At 49.2% G+C, this 16,711-nt stretch overlaps 4 protein-coding genes across 4 annotated transcripts; 1 reads left to right on the plus strand and 3 right to left on the minus strand.

Moving 5' to 3' along the window:
• Nucleotides 1-39: 39 nt before the first annotated feature.
• On the minus strand, nt 40-6,320 carry FIBRA_04209 (uncharacterized protein; the record flags this gene model as incomplete). Its single annotated transcript, XM_012326025.1, has 31 exons — nt 40-74; nt 134-356; nt 415-473; nt 534-546; nt 602-628; nt 692-726; nt 783-849; nt 899-910; nt 962-998; nt 1,050-1,393; nt 1,442-1,537; nt 1,595-1,697; nt 1,750-2,340; nt 2,389-2,450; nt 2,502-2,564; nt 2,618-2,717; nt 2,768-2,908; nt 2,963-3,099; nt 3,165-3,512; nt 3,569-3,663; nt 3,712-3,907; nt 3,979-4,038; nt 4,097-4,363; nt 4,419-4,495; nt 4,555-4,738; nt 4,800-4,830; nt 4,888-5,100; nt 5,156-5,387; nt 5,443-5,583; nt 5,637-5,935; nt 5,989-6,320. 31 exons carry the CDS (start codon nt 6,318-6,320, stop codon nt 40-42), a joined length of 4,620 nt encoding a protein of 1,539 aa, XP_012181415.1.
• Nucleotides 6,321-8,467: 2,147 nt separating this feature from the next.
• FIBRA_04210 (uncharacterized protein) lies at nt 8,468-9,873 on the plus strand (the record flags this gene model as incomplete). Its single annotated transcript, XM_012326026.1, has 4 exons — nt 8,468-8,641; nt 8,695-8,758; nt 8,816-9,386; nt 9,444-9,873. 4 exons carry the CDS (start codon nt 8,468-8,470, stop codon nt 9,871-9,873), a joined length of 1,239 nt encoding a protein of 412 aa, XP_012181416.1.
• Nucleotides 9,874-11,338: 1,465 nt separating this feature from the next.
• On the minus strand, nt 11,339-13,143 carry FIBRA_04211 (uncharacterized protein; the record flags this gene model as incomplete). The annotated part of the gene is made up of 3 exons (XM_012326027.1): nt 11,339-11,609; nt 11,664-11,768; nt 11,828-13,143. 3 exons carry the CDS (start codon nt 13,141-13,143, stop codon nt 11,339-11,341), a joined length of 1,692 nt encoding a protein of 563 aa, XP_012181417.1.
• A 488-nt stretch (nt 13,144-13,631) lies between these two features.
• FIBRA_04212 (uncharacterized protein) lies at nt 13,632-15,116 on the minus strand (the record flags this gene model as incomplete). The annotated part of the gene is made up of 6 exons (XM_012326028.1): nt 13,632-13,926; nt 13,991-14,050; nt 14,104-14,256; nt 14,310-14,545; nt 14,597-14,965; nt 15,021-15,116. The coding sequence occupies 6 exons, from the start codon at nt 15,114-15,116 to the stop codon at nt 13,632-13,634; spliced, it is 1,209 nt and encodes a 402-aa protein (XP_012181418.1).
• Nucleotides 15,117-16,711: the final 1,595 nt, after the last annotated feature.

The raw sequence follows: 16,711 nt of genomic DNA on the forward strand, positions 1-16,711 counted from the left end.
CAGAATCACGCCTGGACCATTTGGAATGACATCGTATTCCTAATATAATTTAGGAACTCCATGTGTGCCAAGATCTAGGGAGGTTTCATAACATTCTAACGGCGGACAGTAATCCACTACAATTCATCCCTACTATGTTGATTCTCGTCGCCTGGGTTGTTCTCTGTCTGGCCTACGTCTCCTACAGTAGAAGACACTCGGCCAGAACCAACATCGGCGAGGACATTGACGTCCGCCGCGACGATCTCTGAGCGCATCTTGCCTTCCTCCGCCAGTTTTCGAGCGAACTGTGCAATTTCGCCATCGTACTCTTCCCATTCTGGAATCTGGCGCGCGCGAGAGAGCTTGGGCTCTTTCTATTTTCGCCAAGGATGATATTGAGAAATAGAAAAGTAGTAGAAAGGTGCTACGTACTGTGAGTGGATTCTGGCACAAGTCAATTGTCTTGGCGCGGTGCAGTCGATCTTTGCTACCTGTAAAGCGAAATAGTTGGTTGTATAGATATCGCCAAGCCAAGCCACGCCAATACTTACACCAAGTTTCACACTACCCGCTACTTGTCAATAATGCACCACCAAGGAAAATAAAATAGCCCACTCACCCATAGCCAATCCTCTGGTAACGAGAACTACGAGGAGAAAAGTATGCTTGTAAGCGATCCGATGTGAGAGCTAAAAGCATTCCTACTCACAATTGGAACGTCACGCTGCAAGTTATTGGGCAAGTCTATCGCATGCAGTTAGCTATGATGAAAAAACATGAAGAACATCGCATGTATGTACCTTGGTCCAGGTTTGCGAGTGAATTGGGATCAGCAGACAGTTGTTGATAATGGCTTCGAAGGATGTCCTAGAAACGGATGTCAATGGCAATAGCTATACCAATGTCCGAGACTCACACCAGCGGCCATCTACAACCAGGTACATTTAGCATATACAGACTAAATTAATTTCGAACTTACCTGACGGAATCGCACCAGATCCACCACGTATAAAGCGCTGCATAACGAGGAATTAGAATGGACAATAGAAAGAACTTGCGACTTGTACCTGATGTGATACGGCATCCCGCGCAAGAACTCCTTCCAGTAGCCAGTCTTCCAAAATCGGAAACCCTCCATCTCAACATTGTCGTCTCCCATTGGAGTATATCCGTAAGGTGCACCGTGGAGATCAAGGTCAACGAGCTCTTTTAAGTCGGTTCGCACAATTTGGTCCGCGTCAACGAAAATGACCTTCTTTAAATCCATCGGGAAGAGCACGTCTAGGAAGAGGATTTTGTAAGCCCAGATGATCCGCTGTTTCTCCTTTTGGGCCCTGAGCCACGACGGCCATTTGTATGTGACTAGCTCGTACTGGAAACCATATGCTTTGGCAAAATGGGGGATAAATTCCTGTTGAAGATGAGAATCATAACCCACAACAAAGAGTCAAGCACTTACAAGGAAGGACGGAGAGAGGAAATTCTCAATGAACCAGAATTTCACACTACTCTTGGTATTCCGGAGTACACTGAGAATCATGATGGAGGCGAAGCGCTATCAATAAAATGCTAATTAGATTTCTTGTCCGTCTCATCGGCATATGGCCCTAACCTCGTAAAGCAATCCTGACGCGACGGTGAAGATGTTGATTTCGGCTTGCCGGCTACTCAATGCCAGTTCGGTGGTGTGTTTGTTTGAGAAAAGCTGTGACACCCTGTAACACAAGCTTGAACACACCAAGACGAGAGATACATCATAATACGAACCAAGACACTGCATTCTCCAATAGGCCCTTAGAGCTGTGATCAGAAAAAGCAGGTTCCGCGAGAACATCCACACGGCCCATTCCAGGCAGTCTCATCAGTCGTGGATAAAGTACTAGTCCCTCGAAGCTGGTCAGTGTGATCTCGTCGCCAACTTCATCCACGCCAGAACTCGTCCAGCCTTCATTTCCGACACTCTCCATCTTGAAAATCTGACGACCTCTTCCAGGACGAATCGCTAGGTGAAAAACCCCAGGCTTGGCTCGGAACTGTAGATAACCCAGGTTCGCCACGACCTGTGTATCTGCAATGGGTACACCAGCGTTCGTCGCAAGTTGCAGCTGGACGCCACGCGGAGGGGCGTTGGTAAATGTATCGCGTGCATGCCCTTCCACTACCAGATAATCGAGATCAAAGACTGCTTGGATGCCTTGCTTGCGCTCATGAGAAGACAGTCCACGGAGCAAAAGGTTATCTAGGTCGTGTAAGGCCTCACGCGGCCTAGCGAGCCACGATTGCGGCACATCCATTGCGAGTGTATAGATGGGGTCGACGGGCAGTCCTAAAAATTCAGCGGATGCGTGTATTTCCTCTCTGTTATGCAACATCAGATATATTCTAGCTTAAATGTGATAGCCATACCCATTTCCATCGAATTCAAGCCGTGGACTGAGATTGTAGCGATAGAATCTCTTTAGCGGCAACTATACACATCATTCAGTGTCATCCCACTTACATGTATAATATACACGGACCTCACGATACCTCGCCGGGTTGATGTGCAGATCGATGGAAACATCGGGGATGGTCAGAAGCCACTATCTCAATATCAACCCCAATCCAAGTTCCGACGATGACAAGCATCACTGACCTCCATAAGGCTAGTCCACTTCTGTGCCGCCTCGCTGAGTGGGCTAAGAACGATGCCGAATTGGAATAGAGCGGTACTGTTGTCTCCAAACGAGAACGCACTATGATGGACGTCAACATCGCGGCGTCGAAACAGGTTCAAGCACCGTACGTGTAATCTCCGGATAGGTGCGCATATGGGCGCTCACGGGGCCTGTAAGGTTGGTTGAATAAACCAAGTTCGCTCGGATCAGGCAGTTGGATAGCGGAGGTGATAGAAGACACCAGCGACGTGAGATCGGCGTATGATTCGCTAAAAAAAACGAACCATTGAGTAATGCAGAGATTCAGCCAGCACAAATATTACCGGTTGAGCCCCTCGAACGAGCCCAAAATACTTTCTAGAGCCCCTATTACAGGCTCCACGCGTTTCCGCGATTCATAGGCTGAAAGCGTCGGAAAATCATCTGCTGAGAATGATCCCGGCTGGATTGGTCCGAGGATCTGATGATATCAGCAGTCAATGGAAATATACTGCGACAGCCATTGCAGGCGATGAGTATACTAACCCGTCCATTGACAATTAACGCCTGATCGCCGTGAGCCAGGCTCAAGTCCCGGCTAATCAACAGGCTTGCTTTCACGTAATTATCATACTCCGCGTCTTCCAATACCGTTCCGCCCAATATATCGTTGAGACTATCTTCAGAGGAGACCACAACTTGCGGATTATGATTTGGTGCAACAACTTCGCCCAGACCCAGGACGTTGAGAAGGCGGGATGGGGAGACCTGATGAAGGATATCTTTCACGATCAGATGTGCGAGTAGAGACGAGATCTGTGGTCGCTTTGAACTCGAGCTAGTTATATGAGTTGGATTGTGAATGAATGATATCCTTGAGTTATAACCCGCAGCCTTCATGCGACATCGTGGTCAGGATTTAGGGAACGTACAGTCGGCACGTAACGTACCAGAGCGCCGAGGGCTTCTTTCATGAATAACAAGCCTGTTTCGCTGTCAAAGTCGGCAACCACATACGTTGTGAGCGAAACTTGCTGAAGCTCGGCTGCAGTATCATGAGTAAATATCAGCGATATACTGGATTATTACTCACGTGGATAAAGGAATGATCCAGGCCAGACAGGGAAGCCACTCTCCCCAACTAGAGCCGGGAGACTGAATATGCGCAGATCACCAACGTTGCTGGAAGGGTAAATATAGACATTTCGCCTCTTAGCAGCGCCAGGCAGATCATAAAAATATGTTGAAATGCTCGAAAGAGCACTATCGCTTATTTGTCCAGACATAAGCTAGTGCAACGGTTTTGAGATCGCCATAATAGAAGGTCACGAGTTAAAATTGCTTCGAAAAGTACACGTACCTGTTCTCGGAAATAGTCGAGCTCCTCTCCAAACTCCATTTGCATCATTCGTAAAAACATCTGCATAATTTCGCTGCATCAGCTCAATACAATTAATTGAAAAGAGGTATAAACCCACATCGTCCAATTTAAAATGTTTACCATTGACAAATGCATGCCCTTGCACCCCAGGCGACAAATTCGCACCTAACCGGTTAGCATACGAACGTGTTTTCTCCAAATCAACGCGGAAGCCCTCGGTGACCCCGGCTAAGATGTCGTCCAAATCAGTTGGAACGCCTTCCAGAGGGTCGCTACTAGCCAGCAACGTGCGGTATGCGCTTCGAACTAGGTTCCAATCTACAGTAATTGTCGTAGACTCCATAGATCTATCGGCCTGCGATATCTAGGCAGAGGATAAACGTGTTGGTCAATGCAGAACAGTCCAAAGTGAAGCTCACATGCTGGAGGAACTCGACTGTTCTCTTCCTGCCAAAATGAGTTATCAGGAAGTGGAATAGTCGTGCCATTCGTGTCCCTGATGCGCGAAGTTATTGTCAGCAAATTGGAGTATGAGCAAAGTGCATATCGCCCTACCTTCCTCTGTTTCCACAATCGGAACGATACCCCATCGGAATGGAAAGCTACGATTTATGATATTCGAAACCGTAACAGCAAGGAATTGGATATTGCTTGTCTGAGAGAGGTCGACAACGAGGACAACATTGAAAATGTTCGCACGTAAACTAGGGAATTGACCAGGGTACATGGGTCTCATAAACTTAATCCATCAAGGAACGGTCAGTTTCACAAGCCACAGAAAATCATCGAATTTGACAAACCAAACTAAGAGACTTCCCCCACCGCAGGTACCTATAGGACGCAGAGGTGAATGGAAGTCAATTGTCCATAAGAGCGAAGCGAACACACCGGGAGTCTTTCTCTATATTATTCATCCAGACGATGGCTCCACCCCCTTCAAGACGATCACTGGCATCGAAGATGCCATCGAGAACCCCCGATTCACTTTGCGCAGCACTGATGGACGGATGTGTCAATAATTCCACCGCCTGGCTGGGAGTGAGTCCCAAGGAGGTCAGAGATAGCATCGTGGCGCGCTCCTTGCGGAGGAGTCTTAATAACCTAAGATTATGCTCGTAAGATACGACGCTGAACATAGCATCAATGAATGACCTACGCAAATGGGTTCATGTCCTTTTCCGAGATAGAGTGCCCGTTGAGCCAAACTACGCTCGTTCCACCGGGAATCGTGATCTGATTATCCTCGACTTCTTCTAACAAGCCCGATTCAATTACTACCCGTCGCGACAGAGCGGTGGCATATTTAGGAAAATCTTGTACCAATTGCTTGAGCACAACTAAGGGTTCATCAGCGTCGTGAACCAGCTGTGTCGCTTGAAGACCTATATCTGTCCACGCGTATTACTATGAGTAACAAACTTTGGAGTATGCAGAACAACTTACCAAGCAGCTCTTCGTCCGTAAGAGGACTACCAGTGTCTAACGTCGAGTTCTCGGGATATTGCTGTAACAGTGCCATGATTGGATCTGCATTCGAATATGACGAGAATGATTCTTCTTGTGCCGCTTCCTCACTGTCAGTTCCTGCTCGACAAGAGACGTCAGTGGCCGAGGAGCGCAATATATGGATTACACACCCTTTTTACGGTCGTCTAATGCCAGATAGTCCATCTTCTTCAAATCGAGTGCAACGCCATAGCCAGAGAGATACACCTTCTGGGATGCGTCGTGATCCTTGGGTGGAAGTGGCCGGAAAACATACTCAATGTGGGGAGAAGGACCGCTCGATGCTTTGTATAGATATGTATGCAACTCTCGGAAATTATCCGATGATATCGAAGCATATAATACCGCTGTTCGAGGGGGTGCATCCAAGTTCCGTGTCGGGAGCGGTTGAATGTGATCAAACGGCATAAGCGTCGGACGCGCATGGGCTCTTCAAAATCGCAAATCAATACTTCAATCCCCAACGTATGCATTTGTGCTCACTCGTCAGTGCCTGCCTGCCCAGCCATTTCCGCGTCCACCGCATGTGCGAGGGTTTCTGCATCACATATTACATGCCCATACCAATCCACCCATGATCCACAGTGTCCTTCATGCGAAGAGTTGAGTCGTTGTGCATGGCGATCCGTATAGAACTGGTAAAACGCTTCGATGGTAGGGGTCGACGCGTGAAGAGCCAAATTCATTTCCACAGAAGCATACGCCCCAGGCTTGGACAGAAACCCATTTGAGGTCACAGTCTTGAGGATATTCTGGTATGCCGTTTCTGGTGTCACTGATGGAGGACTGAGCAGAGTCCTGGGGTCCGTAAGCATCTCGAGCAAAGGGAAGAATGCATTCGGCTCTTCAATCGAAATCGTCTCGCTGAAAAGGTCTCATATAGTAGATGTACCAGAGGCGTAATTACGAACTTACATGCATTCTAGGAGCAGCGGTGGCGAGGGCCAAGACGATCGTAATTCGACCTTTACTGGAGGGCTTCGCGCATTGCTCTCTCTTGCAAGAAGAATGGAAGCATAAGTCAGCAGAATAGCTGAGTACCACATATGACCCTCTAGCGATATGAGATTTGTCTATGATCCCTCTCTCTATGATTCCTCTCACTGGGTGTTATCGACAGCCTCAGAACAGACCTGATGACTTCGTAGACAGGTGGATAGTTGTTTCAATATGCTCTCATAACAGGTGGTAATAGCGAATTTTGTCAAGAATGGATGGGCCCGAGAAAGCAGTTGCAGAATTGGATGATTAGGAGGGATCAATGGCAGTACCACGAACGACTTGTTGGCGCAACCGCGCGAGACGCGCAGCTACGTGTACACGCGAAAACTCGATCACGTGTACGTGTTTTCTCAATAGCTCGAGGTTCTTCTGAATCTTCTCCTCTACCATATTCTGCCCGGTACTGGGACCCAAGAGTCACTATGATAACATGTATTTGCTTTCACACTGGACAAGACGAGACTAGGGGCTAGGGATCCAAAACATTGTTAGGATCATGAGTCGGGGCCAGTACTAGCGGTAGACAATAGGCTGAATATTGAATAAAACGCTACAAGGTGCGCTTTACTGTACTTCATATTGTAACTTATGAAGAGAGTGATTTCTGTAGTTTTGTTGACTTGTGGCGATTCTGTGCTCTGGGGAACATGTCGGAATATAATCGGAGTACGTATGAAATTTTCATCCTTCTCGTAGCTAGATATCTTTCACCACACGGCCAACATGATAAACTGTTGATGCTACTGTGACTGGTCCAACAACGAACGTATCATTCCCCTTCGCACACTAGACGTTATGACCGGACAGCTCTCCTGGCTGAACAATCCTCAAATGACAAACCACACCCGCACCGTGACTTGCGCTGCAGAATACGCCGTCTCTTGACTCCGAACCATCACTGCTATCGAGTCATTGGGGGCCTAGCGCTCCATTCAATCAATTATCCAACTTGGCCCCCCGCGCTCATTCCCACACCATCGTCTGACTCGGTCTTCGAGTCAGGACCGCTGTTGACAGGTTGCACTGCCTGATCTCCTTCCTTCCTGTTATTTCGATTCGGCATTCTCGACGCGACCCCCTTCGTTAAGGGGGAACACGAATTTCTCGACTGGCCGTGGTCTGCACCAAGCTTTGATTCGCACAGATCGGCCTTCAACGACAGGCGCACCATTCATTGTTAGTGGACGTGCCCGTGCGTAGCAGGGGAGGCGTGTTTTTGCATGGCGACTAGGGGGGTGCCAATGCAATCTTGCTGTACCCACCACCCATGCGTGCGGACATTTTCAATGGGGACTTTGACTTCAAGTCATGGGCAGTAAAAATGAGTCCAGAGTCTGGGGCTCTGCCGGTATAAGGTACGTATCACGCCGTGGGAGAAGGGGCTCGCCCTACTCATTCATGGGGTTACATAGCGGGCCACTTTCAACGGGCCGCCTTGGTGAGCGCAGCGGCTCATCGCTGTTATATGGAGTAAGCGGCTCTGCCGCAATGGATCGTCATTGTCAGCAGGTTTTGCAGAGTGCGCTCGGGAGAGTTCCTGTGAGGGACAGCGGTGGACGGGGTGGCAGATTGGGGAGCTCACGGCTACTTTTTCTGACAGGCTGTTGCTTATGGTGGGCCTACATGTACTGATATGGTACGAGATTACGCGGTACCGGATAATAGGCTAGTGTCTGATCCGGACGGACTCGATCGAGGTCGAGCCAGCGCCAGCGGCGTGTGCTGTATGTAATACCTGCATCTCACTCAGCAAGGCGTTATGGCGTTATCCTATCCTGGCTCTATCCTGAATGTTCTCATAGTCTCGCAAAGCAACAAATCCCAGGATGAACAGGATGAGTAATCGCTTTATCGACCCGACCACACATCTTCCTGTTCTACTTTTGAGCAGACATAAAAGCTGCTCGCCATGCGCAATCATTTCCATCTCACACCCATTCTCCCCTTCCACTGAATTAATATGGCCGACGCGAACTACATCATCAACGCCCCCGCACCTAACGTACCTTTTTACACTCCCGCACAAGACCCGCCTTCTGGAACCGCCCTCAACCCTCAGCCAGGCGGAGCACCAATACCAAAGCTCTTCCAGCCACTCAAGATTCGCGGCGTAGATTTCCAGAATCGTATTTTTGTAAGTGCAATTCAATTTATACCAGTACGCTACTCAGCCTATTGCATGTGTAGCTATCCCCCCTCTGTCAATATTCCGCTGACAACGGAAAACCTACGCCTTGGCAATTCGCACATTGTAAGTGGATTTTGGCTGATAATCACACATTCTAAATTTTGATTCTCGACTTTGTAGTGGGCGGTATCTTCACTCGGGGACCAGGCTTGACCATCGTCGAAGCCACTGCCGTCTTGCCTGAAGGTCGCATCACTCCACAGGATACCGGGATATGGTCTGACGAACACATCGCACCGTGGAAAGAGATCGTCGATTTCGCCCACTCCCAGAATCAGAAGATCGCCATTCAGCTCGCGCACGCAGGACGCAAGGCATCCACTGTTGCACCGTGGCTGGACATGGGCTTGAGTGCTCCCGAGGTCGACGGAGGCTGGCCAGACGACGTATGGGGTCCCAGTGCTGTTCCGTACAACGAAAAATTCCCGCAGCCGAAGGAGCTTACCAAGGCCGGCATCAAACGTGTTGTTCATGCATTTGTTGAAGCTGCGAGGCGGTCGCTCAAAGCAGGCTTTGATGTGATCGAGATTCATTCCGCACATGGATATCTTCTAAGCGAATTTCTCGCTCCGTGTGCAAACAAACGCACTGATGAGTATGGAGGAAGCTTCGAGAATCGTATCCGGCTTTTGCTTGAGGTGGTTGACGCTGTGAGGGCTGTCATTCCTTCGACGATGCCCCTCTTTGTCCGGTAGGCGACTCATGTGCATCGCTCGATAACTACGATTCATCTAACTCCGCATTGCAGCGTATCCGCCACGGATTGGCTCGACCAGGTCCTTCCGACAGAATCATGGCGAGTTGAGGACACTGTCAAGTTGGCAGGTATCCTCGCTGACCATGGCATCGACCTCATCGACGTTTCGAGTGGCGGAATTCATCCAGCCCAGAAGTTCGGCTCGGCTCCTCTCATGCAAGTTCCATTTTCTGATGCTATCAGGAAGGCCCACGGCCACAAATTGCTTGTTGGTGCTGTTGGTTCCATCAATACTGGTCTCCTTGCTCAGAAAGTTCTGGACGAGGAGTCAGCAGACGTCATTTTTGTCGGAAGACAGTTCCAGAAGAACCCCGCGACAGTGTGGGCCTTTGCGGAAGATCTCAATGTATCCATCCATGTTGCACACCAAATCGAATGGGGTTTCGCCGGAAGAGGCGGTGTGGGCAGGAAAGGTGTATAGCTCGTGTGCTCTGATTATTGTAGACAAGAGATTCATATGTGCTTTAGAAGTAGGCTACACTTTGAGATAGCAGCCTCGTATCGGGCAGCCTCCTGCGATATATATACAACATTGCATCACGCAGAATTCGGAGTGAAAAGCAACTATATTGTATTTGTATGCCCTCGACGCCAGAACATTGCCCTGGCTAGTGACGGAGCTTATACGTGGTGTTGTCTGTACTCAGCGCACTCGGTGCCGTATACAACTTGTCTTGGGTGTTTACTATACATATGTCTCTAGTACTCTACGGCTGGTGAACGGTTGATACCGGAGACGATCGCGTAGGCGCGCCGAAAACCGTGACTGCATCAATTTAAGTATATACGCCCCTCGGCTAGACACGTCCGCGTTCAGCTAGCTTCCACTGGATCACTGCTGCAGGGAGGAGGCTGAAATCAAGTCGACTCATTCTAAGTGTCCCTTCAACTGTGTCACGAATGTCGCGACATCGCTGAGTAGGGATCCTTCCTAGATAGCCTTGTAACGGCATTAAAGCCCCCTCAGCAATGACACTGCTCTTGAGTCGATCTGCCGCTTTAAACTTCTTGTCAGCTCACTCGCTTCCAGCGCAGAATCCGCTGGCTGGAATGGCGCTCAATTCTCAACCTGATAGTAATACCAATTCCAGACGTGCCTTTGAGCCATTCAGGACCAGTCTCAGCAAGGACTTCCGCGATCGTATGTGTACATTTGTATAGGTTAGTCACTGTCGCTGGACCCCTTTCTCGCACATTTACGAGCTGACTAAATCAAATCCACAGCTTCCTCTTCTTTAGGGCCAGGGCAACGTCAACGTCAACGACGGCAAGGCAGCCCTAATCCCGGATTTGACCATGTAATATGGGTGAGTTTCGTCGAAGCGTTCTCCTTGCTCGAGGGTCAGTTATTCCTTAGCACCGTGATTTGTGGTTCGACGAACATGTAGAGCTCTGGACGCAGATGATTGTCTTCTGCGAGTATGCATGGTATCCAAAGCTTACACGTTTACTTAGGTGCAAGGTTTTCGTCGTCACATCTTAGCTGCTGATACTGGTTTGAGCGCGCTTTAGCTTGTCGGAGGTTGGTTTCGACGACAGATGGCTGAGCATCTACTGATAATTTCGCCGTTTCGTGAGCATGCAGGTAAATGACTTGACTCTGCGCATTATGGTATGCCACTTGAATGTTCAAGGAAGGACGCTTTTAGAGGAGGTATAGTCGTGACTTATGCTCAACTCGCACACTGGGTAAGATGCCTAAGGGTCAAATAGTCTGAATTTTCCTTGCCTTAACCGAAACTTGAGGCTCATTGACGAGCAAAGCCAACCACGTCGGGCCTATAAGCTTCTTATGCACATCAAGTAAAGTAAACGATATTGACCGATCGGTCCCAAAGTTACATATTTCGAGTCCATGATACCACCGAAGTTCTCTGTTGGCCAGTCTAGACTTCGTTCTTACTCGTCTTTTTTTCTCCTACTATACCTTCTCCATGCATTCCTGCCCTCTCCTTCCCAATTTGATGATCGTGCTCCTTTTTCACAGTCCTTAACAGCCAGAACTGATATATTATTACGAGCAACCCACAGATGACCGCTATCACCCCTGTTACGATAATTGTCGACTTTGCTGTCGCCCCAAACACGCCGGCCTGGGCGCCGTAGACGCTGGTGAGCGTTGAAATGATGCCAGTAATAGAGTTGAGAAACCCCGGGCTGATGTGCGAAAAAAGATCAGGCGAGTTAGATATTTCGAAAGACGACACTGACACAAAGATGCGGTTGGTGATCCAGATGTAATTGTTCTGCCATCTCCACCACAGCCAGATCATTCCGATCGCGCCAATCGCCGTGCACACCCAGGCAATAACGTATCTTCCGCCGATGCACCGTCCGTTAGTGTGTTTGTCGTTTATCCAAACGAATGGACTCACAAGGGAATGTCGTCGACTATACTTAAAATCTGCTTCTCAGTGTCTCCGGCAGGCTGGTTTCTCCAAGATGCGAATGTTCCAGGGAAAAGCACAAAGCCAGCGAGCAAGATCCAGGTGAAAAATGATGCAAGCAAGTTAAAGAGCGGCGGGATATCGTCAAGTGCGAGGAGCATGTTCACATAGCGTGTCTGTGTCTGGCTGCTAAGATTAGCGGGCAAAGCCGGTCGCTGGGTTGTATGGTGGATGTCCTTTGCGGCGGGTGTAGGAGCTGGCGCACTAACATGAATTTCTTTCGATTTACTAATTGAGTGTGCGGTGGCGGTTGTAGCGGCGGTTGTAGAAGGAGTGATGTTAGGACGGGTATGGGATCTTGATCTTTCCTGCGATCCTGATGAGATGCTAGGACGGGTGTGCGGCCTCGATCTTTCCTGCGATCCTGACAAGATGTTGGTAGGGTTGCTCCCAGCACGATCAAAACCGGCAGTTTCCCCTGGAGGTTGCGATGCCACATTATGGTTCTTTGGGAGTGTGGCACTGGTATTGAAGGAGGTTCGCGACACATTCAAGGTGGTAGAGCTACTCTGATTATATGCGGGCTGGGTGATGCTCGACGCATACCGGTGCGATGCAGCACTTGGACGGCGCGAGCGCGAGCGGTGACGGGTGCTATGGTGCGAATTATTGGAGTGATGACCACCCTGCGGGGAAGCCTCAGAGCCGCTGTAGGAAGTGTGGTGCGTAACCTGTGTTGCACTCGCATTCCAGTAGGATTGCTGATGCATATTCTGATATAATTCTTGGTGTGCCATAGCTGTCCCCTGAGGTGGCGTGAGCGTGACGTTCTGCTGCCGGGGAACCAGGAAGGCCGTCGTGTTGAGCACTGGGTTGGACGGCTGTGGGATATCTTTGATTAGCGAATCTTGTGATATTCTGATACTACCTTGCTTCGAAGAGCTTCGCTGGTGTCCCGAGCTCTGTGGGGACGATGGGCGTGCAGGTAGCGGCTTTGACGCAACTAATGGAACAGCCCCGGCTGGAGAGCTCGACGTCTGATCTTGCGCGGGAGATGACTCGGGATGAAGAACAACTAGAGTATCAGTTTGCTCGACAGAAGAGCTTTGCGAAGGGATTCGTTGTAATATGCCGCTCAGACCGCTGATACCCAGAGGCACAGGCTCGGTATTGCGCCGTGCTGGCGCAGGCCATTGTAGTGTATATGGAGAAGATATATGTGAGTGGCCGGGATCGCTCCGCGTGCGTGAGCGCTGTCTAGACGGTCGTCCAGATGTATGATAACCACTGGAAGAGGTATACATGATTGAAGCGTGATTCCGGTGGTCGTCTGGAGGAGATGTGGATCACAATGTGAATGTCAGCAAGACTGCGGGCTCCCGCTGTCTACTTATGTATATGGCCTTGTTCTCACTGGCATTATCAGCACACCGCATGGTATTTTGCTCCGAGCGCCGTCGGAGCTCACGTGGTGATGACTATCAGTGGCTAAGGGGCACTGCAATCCTAGTAAGTATGTAGGCCACAAGTATGTAGCCTCCACTGTCCAGATGCAGCGGTCGCGCCACACGGCCATGGCGCTCCATATATGGGTAAATGCGGACCCCTATGAGCATACAGCGGTCACGTAGACGACACTACCAGTACTGAAATGAGTGCATATGCTTTCATAGATTTAGTCAAGTCCATATTCATCCAATAATGCACGTTGTTTATAACTAGAACGTCCCGAAATGACAGATGATCACCAACTCATTTAAACTGTGGTTCAGTCCGGGCACTCCTTCAAGCTCTAAAGTGTGGTCAAACTGATCCCCTGCGCCTGAATATTTACCAGATATAACGTCTCTTCATCAAGGATGACAAGACCGGACTTCGTGAACATCATCTCAGCGGTTGTGCTATTAAGATAAAATTTTCCGATGAGGGTTCCTCTGGAGTTCCAGACGTGTGTCCCTTCCCCACAACCTGAATAGACATTGCCCAGCGTGTCGAGCTGGATACCGTCCGGGACACCGGAGTCCGCGTACGCGAACACACGGCGGTTCATGAACGACTGAGTTGCTGGGTCAACATCGTATTGGTAGCTATCAGAAGGGGTGATGGAAGGTCGTCAATGATGAAGAGCAGAGAATCAGGTGTGAAGCTTACATCGTGGCAGGAAGTGTCTGATTTGTTCCAAGAAATCCTCCCGAAATACCTGTGTCAGTGCTATGGAGGTCTTGTAAGATCGTTTACGTTGTTTGAGAATAAATATTACTTACACGAATGCAGTTCTGCCATCTGGCGTAAAGGCGATACCATTCGGGTGGACAAACTGATCTGCGATAACCCGGACTTCGCCTGTCGACGGATCAAAGCGATAGACCTGCGAAGGGAGCATAGGTTCAGGACGGAAGCCGTTCAACCAGCCATAACTAAATTAAAGGTCAAGCTCGATATTTCTTCCACGCTTGAGTAGTTGACTTACGTGGGATCTGTGAAGAATATAATGTCGGTGCCAGGGAGCACCTTGACGTCATTCAGGGAGTTGAACTGCCTGCCGTAGAAATTGTCAAGAAGGACAGTGGCGTTATAGGGGGGATTGGGGTTAACGAGTACGATCGAGGGAGGTAGAAGAGCGCGTCCTGAAGTGACCAGAAGCAAGTTGCCCTTATAAGGTCCAGTACCTCCATTGACCATCTGTACTGTGTCCGAAAGGTTGAGCTGACGAAAATGTGAGTTGATACGCCCTTTTACATGTGGGTCGTTGCTTACCGTTTGCACTTGGATGTTGACATTTCCCGTAGTGGAGGCGAGGGCAATGTCGACTTCCGTCATATTGATCATACTAACGACGCTGTTGTTGTACCAGCCGTTATACCCAAGAGGACCGCCGTCATTACTTGAAAAGAAGAGGACGTTAAGATCCGGGACATATACTGGTGCTTCATGTGCGAAGGCGAAGCCAGGATTGGAAGCGATAGAGCGAATTGTTGCGCTGGGACCCAGTACATTGAGGAAAGAGGGGTCGAATATTTGGATGAAAGGCGAGGTAGTGTTTGTGGGATTGAACCCTTCAATAGACGAGTTGCGCCATTGAGTGTAATTGGCACCAACGACATTATACTCTAGGGGATCAATGTACTATTCAAAGCGTCGGCATCTCCAGAAACAATTCACAAATACTCGAGCCACATACCACGGCTCCAGGGGGGACTGAGAGGCCTGGAGAACTCCATGCATGAGCTGCAAGAGCGATTGCCAATACTGGGAGGGCCGTTGCAATTGCATTCATCGCTCGTTATAACGTCACTGTAATCTCTTGGTCTTTCAACACACCGCCTTTCTCGATGGTAATCGGGGAGCAAGACCAGAAGCGAGCGCCAGTAAGAAACAAACTCAAGTCTTATACCTAGGGAGATTCTCGCTTTTATCGTCCGTTGTGGTACAACACCTGGTATTCGGAAACGGGTAGCCGAATTGGTATACGGTATTGCAGGTGAAACGTCGCCTGACCTAGTTGACCGCTGATCGTGGGGATGCATCCTCAGAAGCACCCATTTTTTCTCCATGGGCTGATCTATCCCAAGAGCGTTCTAAATTCATGAGTCTCGAGAGGTTTATGATCATGATGAAATAGCTACATTTGTTTTGCAACACCCATCCAAGGGCATGAAGGCAATTTGAAGCGTTCTAAATTCCACATCGACGTCGGAAAACCTAGGAGGACCCTAGTAAGGCTTCGAGGCTGTTCCTGTGGTCGCCTCATGCTAATGCCAAAATAACACTTACATGGTCCGCTCAATAGGCGCCATGACAGTATTGAGTCAAGTGATCATGACTTCGAAAGCCTTGGCATATGAATTTGAACGATCTTCAAAACATCTCATTGATTTTTCACTAAAGCCGTTGGTAAGACGAGTTACTCTTCGTACATCCTCGCAGCTCGGCATTCGATCATTATCATCGGCCTGCAATTGGTAAGAGGGAGAACAGAACAGCAAGTTGAGAAAAACAAAGCCGTCTTCAAGGCGATGCTCGCGACTTCAAGTAACCAACGAGTCAAACGGAACTTCCACAACGTACCGATGCCAGTGGGACACCTATTGGCTAAACAAACAAGAGAAAATTCGCAAACGTTGTATTTACTAGATGCTACTGCAGTTCCTCGGGAGTCTGGAAAATGTATGAGAATTGGCAGAGGACCAACCGAGCGTGTGTGAGGACTTGGCACGCTCTCAAATTGGCGGCCTGCTGAGCACAATGCCAGTAAATGCGAATACTCTTCTATCTTCGTTGATATTTTTGCCACAGAAAAGACAGTAGTTTTATGTTTTGAGGCATCAAGACGTTTGAATGTTGTATCCTCTGTGACGCTGAATAGAAACTCAGAGCGAGGTCGGAGGCGACTCAGTGGAAGAAGGGCAGCCGGCGCCAATTGTGTTACCACGACTTACCCAGCACTTGCCATGATAAACTTACACTCTCTGCACGACGACGTCCTCTTCATCGTCTTTTCACACATCTTGCCAAATGATGCAGTTTATCTATCGACCGTCTCACGTCGACTCCTCCCCTTCGCTAGGCGTCGCTCCGTGGAAGAACTCGTCCTACACGCTAGCACCGCACATAAAGTTTGCACATATATGTTGGCCGACGTTCCTCGACGAACTTACTTCCTGCGAGCATTGACGATAGAAGACGACATGTTCGCCGCATGCAAAAACAATCCGCCGTGTATGTCCGCACTTTTAGACCTTCTTCGACAGGCAATCGGCCTCAGATTCGTCTCCATCTTCATGGCTGATGATCTAATCCAATTGGATCCATCCTTGGGACATACCTTTGCTTCGTTGGGGCGACTGGAGAAGGTAGAACTGCATCTAGTTG

The sequence above is a fragment of the Fibroporia radiculosa genome (genome assembly GCF_000313525.1).
Source record: "Fibroporia radiculosa TFFH 294 genomic supercontigs, scaffold2727, whole genome shotgun sequence".
Taxonomy (NCBI): domain Eukaryota; kingdom Fungi; phylum Basidiomycota; class Agaricomycetes; order Polyporales; family Fibroporiaceae; genus Fibroporia; species Fibroporia radiculosa.